This window comes from Rhamphochromis sp. 'chilingali', assembly GCF_963969265.1.
Source record: "Rhamphochromis sp. 'chilingali' genome assembly, chromosome: 17".
Lineage (NCBI taxonomy): Eukaryota > Metazoa > Chordata > Actinopteri > Cichliformes > Cichlidae > Rhamphochromis > Rhamphochromis sp. 'chilingali'.
In genome coordinates this window covers 30417264-30442502 of record NC_137944.1, presented here as the reverse complement: position 1 = coordinate 30442502, position 25239 = coordinate 30417264, and the positions used below count along the sequence as shown (strand labels likewise).

The 25239-nt window shown below is 38.8% G+C and overlaps 1 protein-coding gene across 3 annotated transcripts in view; it reads left to right on the top strand.

The window, feature by feature from the left end:
- The window catches only part of LOC308384228 (poliovirus receptor-like), a 355455-nt gene that overhangs the window by 187448 nt on the left and 142768 nt on the right, over positions 1-25239 (top strand). The window contains exon 7 of one of the 3 annotated variants that reach the window (XM_080862684.1): positions 3031-10835. The exons of the other annotated variants lie outside the window; for them this stretch is intronic. Coding sequence (XP_080718810.1) covers positions 3031-3662 — 632 coding nt within the window. The 3' untranslated portion in view covers positions 3663-10835. Of the gene's footprint in view, positions 1-3030; positions 10836-25239 lie in introns of those variants that run through there. 3 annotated transcript variants of the gene reach the window in all.

The window sequence follows — 25239 nt, the reverse complement described above, 5'->3', positions numbered from 1 at the left end:
TTTTACAATGTGCATTTGAGAAAGCCACAGAGAAATTTACAAAAGAATATATAAAAAATTGTAAAATGTATAATATATAATTATATATTAACCTCTAAAAAAAGAAATGTTGCTTGGCTTTCCCTGCCAAAAATTCCCCGTGGTTCACCGACAGCTGGTTTTAAGTGTGTTCATTAAGTTGAACCTGTTCCCCTACTCAAAATGACCTTTCAGACATTTAGTCCTTTTCATTAATCTGACAGCAAAATTATGTGTGTTGGCTTCATGTCTTAATGAGCTGTTCGTTTTCTGTAAAAGCAGCCCCGCATAGTAAAATTTACATATCGCTCTCTACATTTACACACGTCTGAACAAACACCGTGACTAGGGAATTGCTTATTTTACTGGAGAATGCCACTAACAAGCACAACAAGCAAATAATAGCACATTATCTCACCAAATAAAATTAAGGCATGGTCACGTGCATTGTGATGCATTTTCCCAGTTCCAAATCAAGAAGAGCGATCTCTGTCTTGCATACAAGGATCAGGGCAACTCATCTCTTCAGCGCACACATGCACAGGCTCAAGTGACAGCTTTCAAGAGAATTAAACATTCAAAAGTGTGGCTACACTTTACCAGAGTCGCTGCTGACAACGCTTAATAGCGAGTACAAGTGCTGAATGAAGTGCAAAACATCAACATGATTTATGTCCGAATGACAGAATGTCACCGCTTTAACAGATTGATGAAGCCAGCAGTTTTACATATCCTGTCTGAAAAGGGCAAAAAAGAACAAGACGACTGGCATCCGGCTGTCAAACAAGCAACAAAGTTCCCATCCGCGAGATCATTGCTATTTAAATATCAGCCACCACCCCTTAGCTATGGACTTCGAGAGAAAATTGGAAAGATAATCACGCTGCTCCTGCATGTGACCTCAGACTTAATGAAAAATGAACATGCCAGCTCTAATGGGCCTTTGTAGGAGCATTGTTCTTTATAGCCTATACAGAATAATAGATTTTTAAGCACTTGATTAACAGAAGGACGGCAGCCACCAAAGACCTTCCACAAAAGGCCATTATTCAGCTGTCTCTCACTCAGGCACTTGATAAATGCCACTAATGCTTAAAATATAAATGGCACAATAAATATAAATAACACTTTGGCCCACATGTTGTGTTTCCATGCCAATCTGTAAGTTTGCAAAGAGAGAGGAAACTAGGACAGGGAAAGTTGGATTCATCATCCTTAATGCCTTCTGTCACTTCAATTGGATATTACCAGACACTGTCCCCTAATTTAGACATCATATCCTGTCCCTAGAGCCCCGCCTCATTCGCCCAACCCGTCTGTCTCACCCTGGCATAACCCTAATGCATCCCCATGTGAGACCAGAGCAAGTGTGTTTGAAATCAAACTGAGACCTCTCCTTTTATCTCCCTTCCCCTCTTGTCTGCTCTTCTCTGTCTCTCTCCCAAACACTCTTCCTAGTCCTTTTTCTCTCCTCTTGCTCAATTCCTCTCTGCTTTTATCTCCACTCTTTTTTCTCCTACACCATCAGAATGAACAATTTGTATGAATCACAGGCTCTCTATCCAGGCTCACTTATAGTGACATCCCCCCACTGGTTTTGTTAGCAGAACTCCTGCTCGCTAGCTCCATACACATCATTATTTGATGTCCAATGTGATTTCACTGAAAGAAAAAAGAACGTCACTGCCTCAGTGGCGCTGCCCTGGCATGTAACCCCACACAATGATCATTTCAGCCAACCTCAGATTGTTTGATTGGCATTCACTGCTGTGTTTGCCAGGAGTGCTGGCAGTACATTGCTGTTATTTGCATAAAACAGGAAGGGGCTCAGATTCCCCTGCTGTTCCACGTTTCGCTGCCCTTGCTGCACCCCAAAGAAATATCTGAATGTGATTCGCAGACAAGAAATTATAAAAGAAAAGAGAATCATATTAGCTGGCCTTGTGCAGTTTTGCACTAATACTCAACACTTCTCCTTTCCTGGTTTGAGACTTTCTCTCTCTCCACTTTTTAGCCCAGCGTGAATCTTTCCGTACAAATCCTACCCATTTTTCTCTCTCTCATACTCCTACATAGAATCCTTTTAAACATGTCCTGGTAGGAGTCTTGCTCCACAGTGTGAACCTTTTACCTTCGTGTGCTGCTGATCAGTGAGATCTGGATTTGGTCCTGGGTTGACAGCGGGCGATCGCTCTCCCTGTGGTTTGACTAGCTGACCAATAAGGGAGGCAGACGAAGGACGCGGTTCAAGCAGAGGATGGGATGATAAGCAGGAAGGAAAGGAATAAGGAGGGGTTTTAATTGAGAGTAGGAAAGAAAGAGAGGGTAAATATAGAAGGGATTAAGCATTGTGGCACTTAACAGTAATGACTGTGCTCTTATTTAACCCTTTCCAAGTAACTCCTCTGCCTGTCTGTCCTGTGTATCTGTCTCTGTGTGTCTGTCTGTGTGACTCTGCTGGCTCTAAACCTCTAACCTGCGGCAAAGTCGGCACAATACTCGAAATAAACCGCTTTTTTTCTAAATCCTTCTCTCATTTTTGTTTCAATCTTCAACTGAAACGTGTGGAGAGGCAAACCTGGCTCACACCAACATGAAGTATAGAACCAAGGATCATCTCAGTAGTAAAGGCTTTGCCCCAGCTGGCAAAGGGGGGAAGGGCAGCAAAAACTGAAGTGCCAGCAGCTGGACTGAAATGCATATAGAGCAAAATGTCTGAAAAATGCAGCACAACAAGCCTCTGGGAGAGAATGAATGAGTGCCATTCAGCCTGATCCCAGCAATGACTGACTGCACCCTCACCAAGGGATTACACTGAGAAGAACATTACCACACACTTGTAAGAGGATTGTAACACACGTAGAAGAAGACACTACTCCTATCACTACAGCACACTCACAATAAGAGAAGAACTGTCAATACCTCCTCCAAAACAGCCGTCATTTCCTTCATTTTTCTTTTCCTCCACCCATTTTTCCATCCCTCCTTCCAACCCCTTCATCCCCTCTGCAGAAGCCTTGGAGGATCCATCCAGTGCCGGTGTAGTGGCAGGCGCAGTGATCGGCTCCCTTCTGGCTCTGCTATTGGTTGTTGCGCTCATTGCCGTCCTCCTGACCCGCAGCCGCCGGCAGCAGAGGCGCGGGTACCCCAGCAGTGGGGACTCCATTGCAACAGGCAGCGGTGGAAGCAATGGCGGAGACTATGGCAACAAAGCCCGTCTGCTCTTCAGCAACTCCGGTAACAACAGCAGCAAGAATGGGACTGGCACAAACAACAACGGGCCCATCTACACGTATCGGGAGGGCTGCGATGCCACGGGAACCCTAACAGAAAAGGCCAACGACTACCACCATCATCATCTCCACCACGCCTCAACCGGCAACGCTCCTACTGCCCATGACATCCTTCTTAGCAGTGAGATGGATGAAGCTGAGAGGAGGAAGTTTGACCTCGATGACAGCATGGAGGAAGAAGAGGAGCGATACGACAGATTTGGAGGAGCGGGCGGAGGCGGAAACATTCTGCCTCCAGCCTATCACGTCCACCGAGGCCACGCTGGCGAAGAAATGGATGTGTACCTGGACGACGACATGGAGTCTCAGAGAGACGGCTCTGTTATTTCCCGGACTGCCATTTACGTCTGAGGAAGAAGGGGACGGATGGAAACGGCAAAGGCTGAAGATAAGGAAAGGAGATGTGGTGGAGGAAGTGGTGCATCCGAGCCAGCCCCTTTCACCTCTAAACAAATCAGCATCACCTCCATTAGCTAGACACCTGCCTGCTTATCATTCAACCTGATTAAAGATCTGCCATCAGTTATATCCTCTCAGCCTGACAGTGACCGTATACTTTGATAAAAGGTGGATTTAGCGAAAAATAATAAAAGGTTGTTGTTAGGCTGATAAAGGAAGACTTGCAGTGGAAATAGTGCACTGTGGCTGAATATGTGACTGTGTTTAACTGTGTCATGGAGAAGATTGGATTCAGTGTCACGGGAATAAAAAAATACTGCCAAGAGCAAAAAAAGCTACAGTAACTCTGACACAATGCTGCTTATTGCTACGTTCTTGTTTCTTCAGCTTTGCTGTGTGATTATGTGCTGAGTGACTAAACTGTTTGTATTTTATACCTTACCAGAAAATGTAATCAGCAAAATCTGAAGCACCATAATCACTTAAGAAAAAATCACCACTATCCAAAACTCGCCTTTCTGCTTCAAAAGAAAATAAAAATCGTCATCACGTTGAACTCTGTGTTAAACTGTCCGAAAGGCTTCTGTGGATCTTGCTGACGCGATGGAGATGCCAGCTCTTCTGACTTCACTCGAGGCATTTCGAAACTTGAAAAGGCCAAACTTGTTTCTGTTAATCCCAGAGACGACTTTGTTTGGGCTTACTGTGACTCCGGGTTCCCGCTGCACCCCGCGACACCACATGGTTTCCTGATGGGTGCCGCTGAAGCGAGAGCCACCAAACTGAGTAACATAACAGACTTAACAGTATGTGCTAATGTGTGGCTGGCTGTGGTGTTAATGATGTGCATCATCTATATATTGGGCGCCGTTTCACGATAGCACAGTTGTTGTTATTGTTGTTGTTGTTGTTCTAGTTGTTGTTGTTACTGTTGTGTAATGGTGTTGATCTCGCTAAGGAAAAGATGCACCGACACACTCGGGGGTTTCACACAGTTCCACATTGGATCGGTAATGACTCATTTAATGAATTTAAAAAAGATTATTTGTTTCCGACTCAACTTTTTCCCTTTCCAGTTTAGTTTTCTCCGTGTTATCGCCATCTTTATTTCCCCCCTTTTCTATCTATCTATCTATCCACGCCATCTCGTTCTGTTCCACATGAATTCTAAGCGATTTGTATATTGTCCTTTCACTCTGTCCCACACACATTACATCTCTCCCTCTCATTCTGGGCTTTCTTTATTTACATAATGGGCGGCTTAGACTGCCGCAATGACTGTGTGCAGGGAGAAGGGGATAACTTGTATTTATATTCCTATCTGGGTCGCATTCAATGAGGCAAAATATTCACCGGCTTTGTTGGGGGCTGCTGTATTTCATGTATTCATTTTCCATGTCCCGCCGAATGTTCTTACGCCATGTAGCGGATTATTCCGTGTTCGGAGCTCTGATTGGACAGAAAGACACAGTCCAAGATATATTTCAAGAGAGGATGTGAAAACATTCAAAATTAAATCCTAAACTCTCAAGCCTTTGTTTCTTGTCCACTGCAGAAGTACAGGTAGTGGTACATGTCTGGTTAAAATAAGTGACCCATCTGTTGACGGGGCGCAGACGTTTCACTTTTCCGGAAGATAATAGTGCCGGGGAATTTCTTGAACGTGCAAATATGCATTGGAAAAGGTTACATATTTTCATGATTTTTGTTTGACTTTGTTTTATTAAGGTACTTCTCTGAACTGTTGGTAGAATGGATTTTTTCCAACACATTTGTTAAGACATAACAAGAATTGGAAACTGACACTGAGCTCATATATTGTTGGAACATTTTTGCCTTATTGATTCAAAGGTTTTTCCTGCTCATATTTTTATTGTTAGACATCCAAATGGTCTTTTGTGTGTATGTGTGTGTTTTTTTTAATTAAGTCTTGAATCACTTGTCTTTATTATGCCAAACTGCTTGCGATGGCACAATTGGAAGATCTGGGCAGGGAAATCTTACAGCTCAGACAGACGTCTTTTGAGATGCAATGACAGCCAACAAGGACACAGTTAAAGCGTAATAGAGGAGTGGTGCCTAGATGCTTCAGCAGCTGAACTGAGCACATCTTCTGCTTTTCAAGCTCCCTGTGCTACATCACAAACACGCACTGGATTACTATAGATGTGCTGTGTTTGATTCGGGTGGTGTTTGTTTTGCAGCTGAGAGTACAGTCAGTAAATCCAGAAATGAAAAACAGTTTGGTATTAACAGTCATTTACACTATAGAGTATTTTAGAAATATTTATGAAAAAAGGGAATCTTTAAGGAATGTGATTATAGTTAATCACGGAGCAGTCAGTACATTTAGAGCGGGGACCGTTTATAGAAAGTTATTTTTCAAATTTACATTGTAAATCTATCGTATTTCATTATGATTATTTTTTATGTCTAAGTGCTTTGTAAGAGTATTTTGTCATGAATAACGAAGACATTATTGCCCAACATGGAATATCTGTGGGTTGTAGATCTGAACATGGACTTGTTTGTGAAATGAAAGCAGAGATATTTAAAAGTCAAAACCTTATTGATTTTTTTTGGTGTGTGTATGTGTGCGTGTGTTTTTAAGAAGACTGTATCAGCTCTACTCCCACCCAAGTCCTGAGCAGGTCCCTTGTTGTTGATTGTTGTTGAACATTATGCGCTGTGCAATCTGTTGTTCTGTAATTGAGACAGTCCTATCTGCTATGTTACAAAGCATTTCAGTGCAGACATTTCATGAAGCCTCACAGTGTGTTTTGACAAGTTGCCAATTAATCTCAGAAGCAGCCATGGTGTTCTTTTGGTTGTCACATGTACTACATGTAGTAGGACTTGTTTATTGTATCCCTGGAGAGAAGTTTGGGTTTAAGTATTTAAGTGTATTTTCTACTCCGTCGGGTGCATGCATGCTCCAAGGTCCTTACTTTTAAACTCTGGAACTCCAAAATATGAAAAAGTCATTTTCTGATTGTCATGCTTCAGATACACTGTATCGTCTAATGTATCTTATTCAGTACTAAGAGATATTTTTTTAATGCATTTCTGTATTTTCCAAGTGAAAATAAGCCCCTCCTCCTCCTTTTTTACTGTATAATGTGTTAATGATTTTCACCCTGAAAATGAAACTTTTTTTGGAGGCACTCGCTTTCATCCCCCTCCAGCATATTTACCCTCAATTTGGCCAATGCATGCCTCGACGCATCTTTTCTCTTAGGGGTTCTCACAGCGCCATAATTTTAAACAGTTGACTGTGATCACAACTTTGCGCCTAATTAGTCCCGGAGTCTTGTACCATGGATGCACCCTTAGTGAGAAAACTCATCATCATTCATAACTTTTGTTTTTGCACAACCCATTTTCAATAAAAGAAAATCTTTCTGAGATAATTCCCTGTGGAAAAACTGGTAATTAATTAAGCAGAGCTGTCTTATTAGACTATAAATATCAGACTCTCACAACTATTTTAGGGTTTTCTTAGAACTCAGCACATTTCACAGCACAATGTAGTGCAGTGCACCTGCTCTGGATATTTAGCCTCTTTAACAGACGGGCCACAGGACCCACAGGTTTTGCGATTTTAAGGAGCAGTACGCTCTATGTGTTACAACAGTGTCCTTTAAGTTCATACTTTTGCACATTTTACATCTGCTTACACAGCATGTAATACTTTTGCTTGCCATGCAGCACAATGCCCCATTTAAAGCTGGCATTAATGTGGGATTTGTATCTGGATAATGGCTTTCAATCCACAGACCTCTGGATTTAGACCTTTTATTTAAACATATTCTAACAGTTTTGATTCTAACTGCATGTGCATGCAAAGAAGTGAGGAAAATGTGACTAAAATGACACTTTTGTAAACTGTTACTGATCAAGGGACATTGTGCATTAGAAAGACATTTAATTATACAGTAATCACTTTTTGTGCAGACTTATTAACCAAACCTAAGCTTGCAGGAAGAGGCAAGATTACATCCTTAGGTAACATGCTTAATTACTTTCCTCAACTCCTCTCTTCATACCTTAGCCACCTTAGATGCAAGCAAAGAAGACAAGGAAGAGACCAGAGGAGAGACGAGTTGAGGCATTTGGCATATATTGAAACTGGACAAACTAGCTTCATTTTAAAGGTTTATATCAGTTAAATAAGACAACTTACAAAAACAAAAGAAACATGGTTTGTGTTTTCCAGCTCCATGTTGCACCTGTTTTTATACATCACAGTTAAAAAGACTTTCACAAAAGATACACCCGTGCATCTTATCTGGCATCTTCTCCTGTAAGCCTTCTCACTTCTTAAGATTCATTTCTGGAACCTGCACAATACACAGGCAGGGGGAAAAAAGGCAGGCGAACAGGAACAAAATGAAGAAATGAGAAAAGACCATTGCATTTTCACCTGGAAGATTTGCAATCGCAGTTCAAGTCAGACAACCTCCAAAAATGTCAGTTCTAATAATGCATTCTGTTTGATTTCGCACCTTCCAATACTAGGTGCTTTTCCATCATCCAGATACACATCAAAATTTTATACAGGATGCAAAAAGTTTTGTAGCGTCCCTCAAGAACATCTGCTTATAGAAACTTAACAAGAAGAAGAAAAAAAATCACACATCGAAATTCTGTTTTCAGATTTACTGTATATGATTTAAAAATATGCTAATATGACTTTTTTATATTAAGTGAATCGGACTACTCTTGGCCTTTCCAGTGAGTTGGAAATGGGGCCATACTTGTTACAAATGTCCTCTTCTGAGCTTTTGTTTGCCACCCTGACTCACATGGTGCGTGCTCTGGGAGGTTGTGGTCCTGAATGCAACCCCTGTAAAGTCTCGTCCTTGCTGCTGTGTGTGCGACACACAAGCTAAGCAAAGCACACTGTAACAGGTCACTTGGCTCTGTCGGAGGGAAAGAGACTGGAACGAAGGGAGGGGAGGATCGAGAATGAGGGTGGTAGCTCAATGCTCCGCCTGGGGAATGCCAAATAGGCCTGGAGTGAGGAGAGAGAAAGGAGGACTTTTTCTTCTCAGATCAGAGAAACTGAGAGTCAGAAAAGACGAGACAGAACAGCAACTGAAACCTCAGCTCCTGCAGAGAGGATGAGAAGACATCTCCAGGTTTTTTTTGTAAACCACCTGAGACCAGAAACATTTGAAACACTGTCATTTATTCACCATCAAGCCTGGAATTAGAGATGGGCAGATTTGTTGGTTGTGGAGCCCAATTGGTTGGCTGCAGCACAAAGATGGCAATGTGTGTGAAAGGAATAAGAGATTGGCAAGATGGAATTTACAGCTCTGACAATGAAAGCTTGAGGTGCGTAGGAAGTCTCTAAGGAGTCTTTCTGAGTACTATGCCACCTCTCCACTTGGCGATTGGCAGCTTCCACCCAACAACAACTGACAGTCCTTTTCAACCCGGCCAATTAGTGAAAAAAGCCTGTCCTGTTTAGCTTTCTTCAGCGCAGTCTATCTGCGACAGATCTTTTTAATTGTAAAGAAATGTTCAGCAGTCCTCCAGAGACCCTTGTGCAGGGGCGGAATTGTATATATTCTCCTTTTTCATATTCCATCTCTCTTTGCTTCTGCTTTAGCACCCAGTACAAGCTGTTCCTGGCATGTTTAATTCAGTAGAAGGCATAAAAGTGTTCTGCATTATCTTTCTCTGCTTTGGTTTAAAGGAAGAGGAAGACGGCAAGACAGAAAGAGAAGGAGAGGGAAGGGGATAGAGGGGAAGAGAGTAAAGCGAGAAGAAGAAGAGGCCTATTAGTTATTGAGCTTGGCTTTTCTTGTTAATCCAGTTAAAGCCGAGCCTCTGCCGGGCCAGCTGAGACTTCAGCAGATGTGGATAAAGTTTCTTCCTTCCAACACTGGTTAGAGGAGATCTCATTGTGCTCTGTAACCAATTTACTTAACGCAGCACTGTCCTGCTTTCCTGCTTCTCCGGATACCTTCCTCTTCTCCCACAGTGCTGCTCTTGCAGTGTTCTGTGCTATACTTAGGGATGTAATTCGTCATGGCTTTTTTTTTCATCCAGGTTATTTCAGGTTCTGGAGATGTGCACTCATATGAATGGCTATTCATATCAAATGAAAGCTTTTCACTTGTGTTTTTGCATGCGGGAAATCTTCAATAGATTGAGATGAATCACTTCACGTATTTCTCTCATTTTTTCACACACACAGCCCCGCAAGATGAGTTGAAGTGCTCATTCAAGAAACTCTGCATTTTTCCTTTTGTATCCATGTTGTTTTTTGTGGTCTCCAACTAGTTTTGAAAGTGACTCGACTCAACACAATCTCAAACACACATATATTTAGATACATTGTTTAGAGTTTGCTGAACTTTTCCACAATATTTTGGGCACCTCTTGACCTCAGCAAAAATAACTCCAATTCAGAATCGCTGCTGTATAAGATATCTTTGCACATGTTCTTCTGCACATCATCTGCTGCAGATTAATTTTAAACATTTGGCTTCATTGGTAAAGCTTTTTTTTCACTGCTTATTCATTTCCTAACATTCCTGTTTGCTAATGTTTTTGTTGAAAATATTGGGAGAATCAAAAGAGTACATTTGCAAGCCATTAAACCAAACCAGTGATCTGAAAAATGTTAAAAACAGGAGTTGTTCAGCTACACTCCTGAGTTACACACTTACTTTCCACAGTTAAAAATGGTTTTGGCCTTTTTTCTTGTCTGTTTTCTTGTCTCATCAGAGTTAATAGCAGAACTAGTACTTTAACTGTCAAGTTTCCTTGACAGTGGACAAATGTTTTTTTGTCCTTGTCTCTCCTCAAGACATCATGGCTTCACAAAGCTCTTCAGCTTAAGTACTGCTCTGCATTCCTTCTTCTCATCAGGGTAAAGAGTTATCTTCTATTCAATGATTTTCAACAAAAAAAAGAAAAGAAAGAAATCTCAATACACTAAAGATTCAGGGAGCGTTTCTTTAATGAACTGGATCAAAATAGACCCTTGTGTTGCAAGAGAGCCAACTCTTTCACTTGATTTAGAATGAACATGGCAATGTATCAACTGCTAAACCTTTTCTTTGATGGTGACCTTTACATTGATGTTCAGACAAAGAGAACTCTGTAAGCTTTTTATCCATTGCCCTAATAAAGCCATTTTTAATCATTCATCTTTTCGGTGAAAAATATTCAAGCTTTTATTTCCCCCTGCCCGAATGACCCTTATAATCTCTTTGCTTTGCTTTGCTTTGAATCAAAAGCCTCTCTGATGTTTCAACTTGTGTGGAAAACAGTTCTGATTTTATGTTGTGCCAACCAAAAAACATCATGCCCAAAGCGCTGACATCACTTTGCTAGTTTTTGATGTAAAGCAGCCTTTAACTCCTTGTGAACCTAAATATATCTTTGGATTTCTCATTAATCCTAAATGCAAAATTGATGCTAAGGGATGAATCTCTCAGATCTTCGAATGACTCAGTATCGTGCTTTTAAAGGCTCCAAGCACTGTGATTTGGCAACTGCACAAATGAGAAGCGTTTAACCAAAACATCCTCAAAACCCAAAATGTGCTCCAACTGAGATTTTACATTCTGGATTTCAGCATCCTATTGGCAGTTTAAGATTTCATGATCTGCTGGTTACAGGTTTTCTCCATCTGTCTGCAGAGATGCATTCTCTAATGGTGAAATCACTATGTGGTTGTGGTTTGCCAACCCAATATATTTCTACAAATATTTAGCTTGAAAACGATCTAATGAAAAATAAAGATGAATGCTTTAACTTTACTGTGGGCACGCCAACATGCTCAGCATTTAAATTGCTTTCAACAAGGCAAAGTTGTTGGTTCCAAATACACAGGTCTGCATATTTTGGAAACTGCTTATCTAGTGGTATTTTCACACACAACCGTCTCTAGAGTTTGCAGGGAATGGTCCAAAAAAAGGCGAACTACCCAGTAAACAGCCCGGCTGATGTCAGAGGAGAATGGCCAGACTGCTTTGAGCTATAAGGAAAGCAACAAAAACTGAAGTACATGACTACTTGTTACAACCAAGCCATGCAGAAAAACTCATCTTAATGCACAACATGTTAACCCTTGATGGAAATTTCACAATAGAAGATGGACAACTTTGCCAGGTCTGGTAAGTCGAATGGATTTCTGCTTCAACATTCAGACAGTAGGGTCAGAATTTGGCACAAACATCTTGAAAGCAAGGATCCAGCCTGACATATATCAGCAATTCAGGCTGCTGATTGTGGTGTAATGGTGGGGAATATTTTTTTGGGTTTATATTTTACCCCTGAGTACCAAATGAATATTGCTTAAACACAACAGTCTACCTTAGAATTGTTGCTGACCATTTCTGTCCCTTTATGGCCACAAAGTGTTCATCTTTTGATGGCTAAATCCAGCAGGATAACATACCATAATGCAACGCTCAAATCATCTCAAATTGGTTTCTTGTGCATTACAATGAGTTCACTGTAACTCAAATAGCCTCCAAAGTCATCAGATCTCAATCCAATAGTGCACATTTGGACGTGGCATGGATGTGAAAATCTGCAGCAGCTGCTTTATACTATCATGCTAATGTAGACAAAAATCTGAGGAATATTTCAAGCACCTTGAAATTTTAGGCATCATGACCAGGAAGATTTAAGGTAGGTCAGGATTGCTTGGTCAGGGTCATGGTTTTATTTTAGTGGGTTTCACTCTGTTTTAGATTGTAGTTGGTTTCGCAATTTTTTTCTTGGTTTCATAATGGGGTTTTGGATCAACTGGTCAATGACACATCCTGGTTAAAACTATGATTACAAATTATTTCTGCTATGGGTTATTTTTTAGATTATTACGTTTTAATAAAATACTTTTTTTTCCCCAAGTGACTGCCCCAAACATATACTGGGACTCATCCAGAAGAAGCTGGTATATCTTTATAAGAGATCTATTTGATGGATCTCTGCCTCTCATTCATGATAGAATCCCAATTCACTGTTGGGAAGCATTTTTTTAAACTCTAATGCAGTTTGGCAGGAAATGCTTCAGGAAGTGCGCTAGACCTACAATCACAACATAAAGAAGTGATCAGAGACACTGAGAAATGAGAAGCCTTGAACCTAATATACAGTATAGAGCACTTTAATGCAGCATATGTAGTTTTAAATGTGTGTTTCCTGATTTGAAGATCAAACAGATAAGAACAAAAGAGGTGAAATCAAAGCAAACTCCCTGTTTGAACTTTAAGTTTAAAAATGTTCCTTCAGCTCATCGGTTGGTCTCAATAACCAGTGGTGTTACAGGTGATTTTGTGAACAACTACATAACAAAGTGCTTCTCACCAGTTCAATAGGTGCTGATAAGGCAGAAGATTCTACAGCAAAGATGTTTCCATATCAAGCCAGGAACAGGGAAAGCACTGAAATAACAGTAATAAATGGAGCAGATACAATTGGACTCTTGCACTGAGAGTGCTTGGCCTCTAGATATGAAGGCGATAAAAAGGTGTGCTGCTGTTAATTGTGATTTACGTTTTAAATGGGATCACAGAGTCATTGCTGGAAAAGAAGCAAGCAGAGCAGAAAAGTTGATTCTGAACACCTGCAATGCTTCACTCACAGTAAACAAACGGATTTGATCAGATATTGCAGAAGTTGACTTTCAGAATATTAGCTCTCAAGAAGTGATGTTTTGGAGGGGGTAAAATAATTTAGTCAGAACTTAATTTGATCGTGTTTTCCAAAGGTGTGACTGGAAGGATATATAAATGTTTTAGTAGTAAAGTTGTTACTTGCCTTAAGATTCCTTAATATTGGCTGAAATCTCATAAATAAGCCTTTTAGATTTGATTTTCTATATAAAATATGGCACTAAATAAAATATACCCCAAAAGTGAGTCAGTCTGTGTACTTCTAGCTGCCCAAGGATCAGCACGGAGTCCTGAGTATAGATTTGTTTTCGCTTATAACAGGTTTGAAATTATTTCACTGGAGTTTTCATTACAGGAGCAGAAACATGTGAGCTTCTCCTCACATCTGACTGCACAGAGCCAAATAAGTTTTACAGGTTTTGAAACCTGACGCCAGAACCTTAACTTGTTTACTTATTATTGACAGCATACACATCATATAGAAAACAGTTCTATATTCTTAAAGGATGATTGATCTTTTATTTGTTGCCATGTTATTGTTTGAGACAAGAAGAAACCCTTAAAATGTAATCTTTTCTGAACAACATGTTTTTAACAGAATTCTCATTAATCCCATTTAAAGTGCATGCAACACATTTCAGTGACATTTTTAATTCCTTTAACAAATAGAACTACATGGAAGCCAGTGATGTTATCGCTCCCCATGGGTGAGATTTCTTTTTTCCCTTTACTTGGAGTAGAGTATTTTTTCCTTTTCATTGAATAGAAGACTACAGCTCTTATAAACTTGTATTTTATATATATATATATATATATATATATATATATATATATATATACACACACACACAATATATATGTACAGTGAAAAGGCTTGTTGTGTTGGACGGCAGCCTGGCTTGCATCTTCCCTGCTTCTTTGGGAGTGAAAGACCACAGGGCATGAAGGAAAAGCTTGACCCTTAACAGATTTAATATGAAGCCTGTCAAAGAATTCTTTTGCCTCTTTGACAGAATAAAAAAACTGAAGGAAATATTAAGGGTTTATTTATAATGATCGAGGGGTTCATTCGCAAACACCATCGGAGATGTGCTTGATGCTGCACATGTGACTGAATTCGACATCAAAACACCCCAGCTGAAAGTGCAAGGCTTTTACAATTAGTCAGAGTATCTCTCTGCTTGAGACCAGTCCCTCTAAACTGCGGCACAGAAGTCAGAAGTGAGTGGAAAAAAATAGCCATGTTTTCTCTCTCTCTCTTTCTACCGTCAAAAGAAACACATTTACCAGGGTTTTAGCTCCTTTATTATTTGTCATGTGTCAAGCTGGGCCATTTTCCAGTAATCTTCTTTATGTGACAACAAATGGATGAAAAACATGTTCCTTTTTTCAATTCCTATTTAAGGCCACAAGAGGCTAAGGTGCATCACTACCTCAATTTGGAGTAAAAGCATTTTATTGTTTCGGCTTTCTTTCAGCTCAGCATTATTGATCTGAAACTAATTAAGAGCGTGACGTCAATAATGACGTCTTCTTCCACAAAAGCAACTGCAAACCACTGGACACAGTTTAAATCAACAGAATCTAAAGATTAGTCACACAAATGCGAGTCACTAAAGTTAATTACCATCTGTAGTGATTCAGAGAACAATTTACATTAGTTAACTCCGTAGTCAGTGTCACAAAACATGCAGGGGAAAAAACTCTCTCTACATAAACCAAACTCACTTTTAGCAACAAGAAAGACATCACTGCAAAGGTAAATAACACAAAACATATAGTGTTTGTGCATTGCATTTAAGAGTTTATTAAGAAATTAAAAGTCATTAAAACAAAAGACATGAAATCTTTTTTGCCTGAAAGCACTTTAAACACAGTGCACTTTATTGCCCTGTGGCCAAAATGTATATCATATTTAATTAGAGTTTTTTGCATCAAACAAATAAAGCTTTTCTTCCCCCAATCTTTTCCCGGATGAGAAAAAAACCATGTTTGTTGGGCAAAAAACAACAAATAGTATATTGGGGTTTTTTTCATTTGGGAACCCTTTTTTTTACACGTTTCACAAATGGAAAATGGGGAACTTGGAAACATTATCCTGGCAAATTTCTTTTTTCATATGTTCTTAAATCATAAACACAGGAAATAAAACTTGCTGATTTCATTTCGACTTTGATAACAGAGCACCGTAATTATTTTTCTTGTATTAACCGCACAGGGCTGTCATCATTTTGCCACAACTTTCTTGGTCTTATTTAAAATAAAAGAATAAGTGTTTCTGAGGAAATGACATGAAATGACAAATTTATCTCATTTTGGACAAACTCCTGAATTGCTACTAATATGCATTTCTTAGCACTCCGATAACCTGCAACCAAGGTGTCTTTGTCACTGTTCAGCACACGTTTTCTGCATCCTTATATTTTATGCAATAAGATATTCTCTTTTTTCCCAACATGACCAAACAGTTTACTACATGCCTATCACACCAAAATATAACAATTTCTTACTGAAGATGATTGGAATTCCTAAGATCCATCAGCATCCTCACCTTTTTTCCCACCTCCACACACATCAACCTACTTTCCCTGCAGATGTGCTTTGGAAAGAAACAGTTATATTTGTGCATGTAGTGGGCTGTTATGTTGTAAACTGTCTGCATGTCCCTGGGAAGATTAAGATTATTTTATTGCATTAAATAGTGCTGATCATATCAGTTGATTGTGCCAGTCTGGTGAACAAACTGTCACCTGGCTCAAGCAGGCTCTCCTCCACCCTGTTCTTTTTTATAAAGTGCTTTACAAACCCAAACATTATGGCTAACAGCTGGATTTTCCCCTGTGAGTGCAGCTAACTGAACATGAGGAGCCACTTCCTGCAAAAGAGGCAGAGATTGAAAGTGGACAGTCCCAACCAGCCATGTGACACCATGGTCAGTGCTGACAGAAGATGGCACTAAACATGTGTTTCAAACTTCGAATTCGAGCACTGATTTCTTAAATCCAGCTTCGCAGACAGTGTTACATCTACGTCAGGTTTTCAGAGTAGGGCTTATTGGTGTATATCAGCCTTTATTTGTGTAGACTTCATGTCCCTCTGCAAAGTTATAAAATCGTGAAATTTAGGTTTTTGGAGCGACTGGCCAACTCTGCAAGTTTGAGGGTTCCAGGGCTGCTGGATCTTCAGTGCAAAAGTCTATTTACTTCCAGTACTGAGCATTTTTTGTTATTAGCTGTCTACGAAAACGAAAGGTCACATTCCTGAAGAAATCCTACATTTTTATCGGTTCCCTCAACAAACTCTGAATGAATTTTTGGAAACAAGTTGGAAATCCACAGAGTTAGTAAAGAAAAAATATAGTAGTGGTCTTATTTTCTCATGAAAACAAATGTCAGTGCTTATTAATTTACCTGAAAAGATCGGACTAAACCATTATGACCTCGTCAAAAGGTTTGTTTGAAGCTACAACCCACATTTTTGGTTTTATACAAGAAAATAATTAAAAATCAATGCCAAGTTAGCTGTCTCAGTTCCAGTCTTATGTATTGCAACTGTTCAGAAAAAATTAAAACTTTCAGATTTGTAGTAAGGATCAACCTTAAATCTGAAGATAAGTGTAGTTTGGCCCGGAAAATAGGGAGACTGCCGGGCAGATAACGGATTCCCACTCCAGCCACGTTCACACTTTTAACAGTGTAACATATATTTTCATCAATGAGTGTGAACCGAGAGATCTGAGAACTCTCCATCTCACAGAAAGTCAACAACAGTCAATGCCAAGAGTGAAGTCCACTCCAAGTTAGCTGTCTCTTCTTATCTCCAAGAAATCAACTTTCTTGTGTGTAGTTAGCCACTTTCATATTATATATATATTAATTAATAAATGTGATCTGAGAACTCTCCAGCTCAGACAGTGAACCAGTTGGTCTCAAGTGATCAGCGAGAATAATCACTGGTTTGCACTTTCGATTCTATGACTTGGAGTTTCACTGTGACAAATGGCTGACTGCAGTCAACCTGCTGTAAGTTTCACTTACAGTGTGGTTTCATGGCTGCTGTGTGTTTGCATCAATGTGCAAATGAAACTGGTGGAAGTTCCAAGTGTTGATTAGTGAGACAGTTAAGGAGGAGAACTAAAACTTACTACGCTGTGTTTCACTGCAAAATTAGAAGTGTTTGCATTAGAGTGCTTTGTGGTTTAGACTGTGTGCATTAATTAGTGCCTTAGTATGTGTTGGTGTGTGTATATGTGGACTGTATGTAGTTATGCGGCAAAGGTGCAAGGATGTTTTGTATAAGGAAGCAAGCTCACTTCCTTACTGCAGGAAGCAAATTTGACAGCTGAGTAATTGTGTGTGTGTGTGTGTGTGTGTGTGTGTGTGTGTGTGTGTGTGTGTGTGTGTGTGTGTGTGTGTGTGTGTGTGTGTGTGCGTGTGTGTGTGTGTGTAGGCTGAGAATGACACCACAAATTTTATTTGCTTTTCTTCAAAGAAAGAACTTGACAGCAGAGTGGGTTTTATTGTGAGCATAATCTGCAGATGTGTTTTCACTCTATGTATTTTTCACCTCAGAGTTACTGCTGACATGATGCAGCAGCAGCAATTAGCATAATTTCATGCACACATATATATCATGTTTGTATCTGTTCATCACACCTCCAGTTATTTCATGCAACATAAATTAGAGAGCGAAGAGACAGAAAACCGGAGGAAAGAAAACTACATATACACAAATTAGCACAATAAACTGTTTAAAAAAAGCTTGATGTCACTGCAGCAGATAGATTACAATTTGTTTTCACTTTATCTTACTTGTTCAGATGGCTTTAAATAACTAAAGTTGAACAGAAAAGTGTTTGTGTGGGTCCGTGTGTGTGTGTGTGTGTTATTCTGTTTTGAGCCAAACTTTATCTGTGGTCAAAAACCGAAGATTTTAATTTTAAAGTTCTGCATAGATGCAAATGTTTTGCATCATAGTTTTTTGGTTCTTTATGTTTAAGTTTTTAACCTTTTTTTAGGTCTGTTACTATACCAGGTAACCATCTCACTGGTATTTTAAGTCTGTTTTCAAGAGCGATTTGGTAAAGTAGGCACAGTTGGTATGAGTATAACAACATTATATATAATATAATAAATATTACTGTCACACTACAGTACAGATGGGAGGAAACAGGATTTACAGCTCTTATATTAAAGCAAAATTTCATTTCCATTTTAATTTGGGAGCAAAAACACTAACCAATAAAACTAATTTTGCCATCCTTTAAAATTGACTTAAATGCCCTCGTAATAACCTACTCTCGCAATTACAGGTCATTCTGCAGAATATTTCAAGAAAAAAATATAAAGCAGCATATTTAAAAGTTTGTTTGTTTGCTTGCTTTTCTTCTAATTTTACCCTGACCTCAGGATAAAGAGAGAACACATGGGGTACTCATTTGGGACTTTTACACAGACTGGAGTGAAGCAACCCAACGAGAGATTTATGTATAGAAACCAGTCAACTGGAAATGCTGCAGACACACAGAAATGGTCACTTTACAGCTAAGATTCAAAGTGATTAAATAATTTCTGTTGAGATTTAATTTGTTTACCACGTTTTTGACCTAGTAGGAAAAATTTCAAAGTTGTACAAAATCTCACGATTTCATTATTAGTTACTTCATTTCGACTCCAATTTGCAAAATGTTAAATTATTTACTAACCATGATTTCAGAAACTGGCAAAACCTGATGAAATCTGCTGAAAACTCTTTTCATATTAATCCCTAAATCTGTAATTGTTATTGTTAAACATGCTGCTATAATCTGAAGTCTGATGATGTTCGTTCATGTGCTTTTTCTGTGTAGAGTTTTTACAGTTTTTAAATGAGTCTTTAATTAGTGTTTTAATAACTTACAGTGTTACAAAAATTGCTTTAAGGCCTTTTCTCTCTGCTAAGATGATTTTGCTCCTTTGATTTTCATTTATCGGTTGTACTTATAGTGACTCAATGACTAAATCGTGAACATTTCAGAAACACGTCCTTTTATATAGAACAATGTTATCAGTCATTTTGGCAGTCACTGATAAAAGAAAGGAACTTCTCTCGGCGACCTTATATTTACCTGTATTTAACGCCATATTACTGTAAGCTGAGTTAAATTAAACAGGCTCTTTTCTAGAGACTTCTCAGCTCACTTATACTGTAAAAATGTTATTTATACATTTCTGTTACAAGATGATGCAGGCTCTCTCTAGGTGACAAACTGTTTCTCAATAAAATAATGTGATAAAAAAAATCATTTGAGATGTGACAATATTAAATATTGAGTTATAACAGCAGATGTCGTGCGGCTGGTAAAGCACTGCTCTTCGAGTTTGCAGCCTCTATCCGTGATTAAATTCTGGCTCTATAAAGCTTCAGTCTGCACCAAGCGCCATCTCCTCAAGATGTTTTATGTTTACTATGGAGTGAATACAATGCAAACCTAACTTGAACGCACTGCCAGCAGTATCAGGTGCCGTAAACCAGCCACAGACTTCAGCTTGAAATGTAATTTGCAAGCGTGTCAGTGGATGCTGGCATTTCACCCAGAGTTAAAACGAGATGGAGTGCAAAGTACTGTATCTAGCTTTGTGGTGGGTGCAGTCACACAGATGGTTTCTGGAATATTAACAACATAATGGATAGCAGGTTCTTTATTTATCAGTGCAACTTTAAAGGTCAGTGCATGTCAACTTTAAGCTGAACATAGATTGCATAAATAGATGAGAGAAAGCCTCTGAAGGTAATATAAGTGATAGGCCTGTGGTGTATATTTGAATTTCACTCCTTGCGCTGTTGGTGATACGCGTTAGCTTTGTGTCACAGTTATTAAAAAGCAAAAGAGGTTTATATGAAAGTCTTCCATCAAGACAAATCGTCCCACCTTATACCTGAGAGTATATTTCTAGAAATCCACAGGAAAGGAGCCGTACCATGAGGGGTAGAGTGTGATTGACTGAATCAGGCCCGTGTGCACAAATGCTTTTCTGTATCTGAATTGTATCCAGTGTAGACAAAGTATGTTTTCTTTTGCAGTCAATGGTAAGAGGCCAAGAGGCTTACTTAGGCAAAAGTCTTGGCCCAAGTACGACCTTTGCAGAATATAATGGAAGTGGAAAAAAAGGAAATGTAGCTTTATAATATCGACTGAAAGCTGCATTTCTACCAAGTTTTTCACTTTCACATAGTATAAAATATTGCATCAGTTGACACAGTACATGTTAGTCCCACAAGAACTGTGTGACTCATAAAAATCTGCTAATCTATGCATCAATACTGAAACCCAAAGATAATTACCAAACAGCACAGCAGCTGGAAATACAGTTTTAAAAGTTAATTGGATTTAAAAAGAAAAAAAAAACAAAGTAGAATGCATGAGCACACAGACTATAGCATGAAAACAAACATTTATTTTTATGCTTTTTTAAATTTTCTTTGGTATTTAGGAAAACAGCATTCACATAAAACATGTTTGTTATTAAAAAAAAAAGATGAATCTGCAATCTGTGCCACAAAGTGGGGAAAACACAGGAAGTAAATCTCCAATAAGATACCACAGGAAACTAATCTTCACAGTAAAACAGGAACTGAAATTGAATTAATTAAATAAGGGGGAATGATGAAGGGCAATGTTACAAAGAGAGAGACACAACAAAGGGGAAGCAAGTAAAACTAATGCAAGAAAACAATGAAATTTAACCTTGAAAGTGAAGCTGGACGTAAACAATAAGGGACACTGGAGACTAACCTAGCCATGATAACGGACAGTAAGGCAGAAAACAGATAGGGAGAGGCTGGGGAGGCTAGAATAACAAATAAAATCCAAACAAAAACCAGAATTCTACTCAATAATTCATAAGAACAAGAAACAGAAACATCTTCAAACCCTGGAATAACGCAAAAACCTAACCAGAAACTCCTATCTACTAAACTAATGACCAATCCCAATGACCAGAGCATTTTAACACGGTTCCCCATCATTTTCCCATTTATTTCTCCAAACCTGGGCCATTTCAATATTTTCTTTTCATGTTTCTTTAAGAATTTCTTCTGCCATTAAATAGACTGTCATTCAAAAAGTAGTCAAGGTGTTTCATACAGTTTCACTTACAGGTTGATCAATGCCGGGGTCACAACGGGACTTGTCAGATTTAACAAAACTTATGTTGCAAGGTAATTAAGGCCTACATGTTTTATTATTCTTAGTGCTTTCATGGCATATTCATTTATTTATGTCATAATTTATTTATTTAGTTCCTGCTTTTTTGCAGTTTTAGCTCCATAATCAGAAACTGATCGACTGCAGTCAAGATGTGCATGTGCACATTTGACCTTCACAGCATTAAGTCAAAAAAAGCTCTCATTTTCTTGGTTTAGCCAAAGAGAAAAGAAAAATAGAGAAGAAATGAGAAAAATAGGACAGTTATTCTCTCACAGTAACCACCAGGAGTCGACTTGATGAAATGTAAAATGGTAGCCATTATGCTTAATGTGGATCATTTTTTCCTTTTTATTTCTTCATTTCCTTTTTGTTGTTTTTTTTTTTCACTTCTTTTCTCTTGACTAAGCAGCCGAGCAGAATACAGGAAGGACCTGTAGAGAATGAAACAGCTGGCGGTGAAATGAAAAGTGCAATTTGAAACAATGGATTTTGGAGAGAGGCAGACTGTGTAACCATGGGACACCGATGAGGGCTGCAAGTGCAAATCAGTGACGCATTTATTAATTGAAAACTCTTTCAATTATCTTCTAGGACTTGCTTTTGTCCGGCTGCAGAGAGAGAGAAAAAGAGAGAGATGGACAAAAGAAACGGTCCCAATTGGCTTTATCATATGGCACAAGGAAAAAGCGTGAAAATGATTGAATAATTTCTAAATCCCACACTGATCATCATCATATATTACACGTCAGTTTCATTGCAGTAGATAAATGTATGATGTATAAAGATATGCTTATGTTTCGCTCTCGCCACATTGTTTTTCTACTGTGAAAATTAGTCTGACAGCGTCTTATTTTGGAGACTCAATAAAGATGCAGTTATGTTCTCAAAATTATGTAGTGTCGATAGATGTGTTTTCCCATTTAAAAAAGCCAGTAATTGACACAGTAACTCATCTTAAATTCCCCTCTGTGCTGCTTTCTAAACTGACAGCAAAGTCTCAAAGATCTAAAGAACTGCAGATGCCAATCCATTCTGTCTTTGGCATGGCAGGGAGGAGACAGTAAACAGATAAGGAATAGACAGAAATCCATCTACTTCTCAATGTCACTTTCAATCTCCAATCAATACGAGATAACCTTTTGGTGAATGATCGGGATATAAATACACACACGCGTGTGTGTATTTATATCCTTGGGGACTTCTCATTGACATAATCCTTTCCCTATCCATTTACCCTAACCGTCAAAAATGAATGCCTAACCCTAACCTAATTGTAACCCTGACACTAAAACCACATTTTGAGGCTCAAAAATAAAAATTCAAACTCGTGGGGTCTGGGATTTTGGTCCCCACAAGGGCTGTCGGTCCCCTCCAGTATAGCAAAGCTCCAATTTTTGTTCCCCACAAAGATGTTAATACTTTCCACATCTTACGTGTGTGTGTGTGTGTGTGTGTGTGTGTGTGTGTGTGTGTGTGTGTGTGTGTGTGTACATGGAGTGTGTTCTTTGTTGGGTCACTTGTTTTGTACTCTACCAATGCTGTACAGACCATGAGTATCACATGTTATCAATTAATATTCATCATTTAATTCATATTTTTTGGAAAATGATTGATGACTACATTTTTACTTATGTATTTATTTAATTAGTTATATTTAAATATTTTAATTGGAATTACTTGAGCTACAAGGCTGAGGCAGATAAGAGAGATCAGTCAACCAATAAGCTAAATCAATTGAAAAATAATATTTAGATAAATAACTTTCATCTAAATATTTTATATAGACTTAGACGAATATAAAATATAAAAATATAGACTATAGAATTATTTTATATTGTATTATAATAATATACACAGTGAGCCTTAGTGTTGAATATCCATGTACACTTCTGTTATTTTGAAGCGCTATGTAGTTTTAACAATTTAATATGTGTCAATGTTTATTTACTACAACTCAGTAAATTCAGCACTCAAGATCTTTGTATACTCAAGCAGATTGACTCATGGTGTAATTGTTGCTGTTGCAGGGCTGACTGAATAATCACAATTAAAACATGCAGCACTTTGTTTGACAAGTACAATAAATGTACAGAAATGTGTCCTTGTGAAGGTTCTCAAAGGAATAATACACAGTATAAGACCTATTCCCTGAATTCATTATGTTAGTTATCATCTCATATAGTTTTAATTTGCACACATGAGCAAGTCTCTGCAGACACAGGAAGGTGAACCTTCAGACACACTCTGAGCTTCTTGCAAAACAACTAATAATGATTTCTAAAGAAGCAGGCCACATGATGGTAAAATGGTGTTAAAAATCCATGGTGTTGAATCCAGTGCTATTTTTTCACTTTAATTCCCCCAAATCATGAGTTTCTCAAACATTCTGATCAGTTCTGTTATGAACATTGCTCTTAATAACACTGAAATGTCTTTAACCAACGTGTTTTTGTCAGGAAATCCTAATTACTTTCAAGACTAAAAATCCAAACCTCAGTCTCTGATTTTGAATTCCTGCTTTTTAGATGCCTAAATCTTATAAAAGACAAACAAACAAAAAAAAAACATGACATCTGCTTATGTGTAAGCAGAATCTGTAGGGAGAAGAACAGATTTGAGGTACCAGAAGGTTTCTGGTTTCTTTTTCCCTGCTGGTAGCCTAATGTAGTACTCAACAATCACATTTTACCGGGCCTATGTTATATGCAGGTAAGCAGTCCATGTGAAGAGGGCAACAGTAACTGCATTTGGTGAGACGCAATTCAATTTTTAAGGGGTCAACCATCCAATGGATGGTGCACAAGACAGGTGAAGAAGAGGGTGCAGGGAGGGTGGAGCAGATGGAAATGAGTATCAGGAGTGATGTGTAATAAAAGGACAGCAGCAAGACTGAAAGGGAAGGTTTACAAGATGGCAGTGAGACCTGCTATGACGTATGGCTTGGAGACGGTGGCATTAATAAAAAGCGGCTGAGCAGGAGGGGGCAGAGATTTTCACTGGGAGTGACGACAATAGACAAGATTAGAAATGAGTAGATCAGAAGGACAGCTCAGCCTGAGCTTTTGGATTCAGAGTTACAAAGGCGAGGCTGAGATGGTTTGGATATGTGCTGAGGAGGGATAGTGGATATGCTGGACAATGGATGTTGAATATGGCGCTGTGGGGCAGGAGTTGATGAGGATGATCAAACAGAAGATTCATATATGAAGGAGGACATATTAGGAATAGGGTGAGATGGAGGCAGATGATCCTCTGCAGTGACTGAAAGGGAGGGAGAAGCTGAAAGAAGAAGAGCATTTTATTGTGTTTCGTTTAAATTATCTGCATTAAAAACACGTGGGAAACACCAAGACTCGGCCCAGATATCCACTGGTTAGACCAGGAGCCCTGAAACACTGGCCGTTGCCCTTGAGAATAAGTCAGCAGACTAGCTCCAGATTGAGATCAGTCATGTTATATGATTTCTCCCGGCTAACCTCAGAAAGATTTCATTAAAAGAACAATTTCTCTTTATAATGAAACTCGAAAAACTTTTTGTTGTATGGGCAGCAATATCTTCCCATATAGAGTAATGGACCATCTAACATTATTATAGCTGTGTGTTTGAGTCAAACTGTGTTGTAACTTTTAACTTTTACAACTGCGATAAGTCTTGACTTTAAGAACAACTGGTGAAACTAGGAGCATAAACCCACGC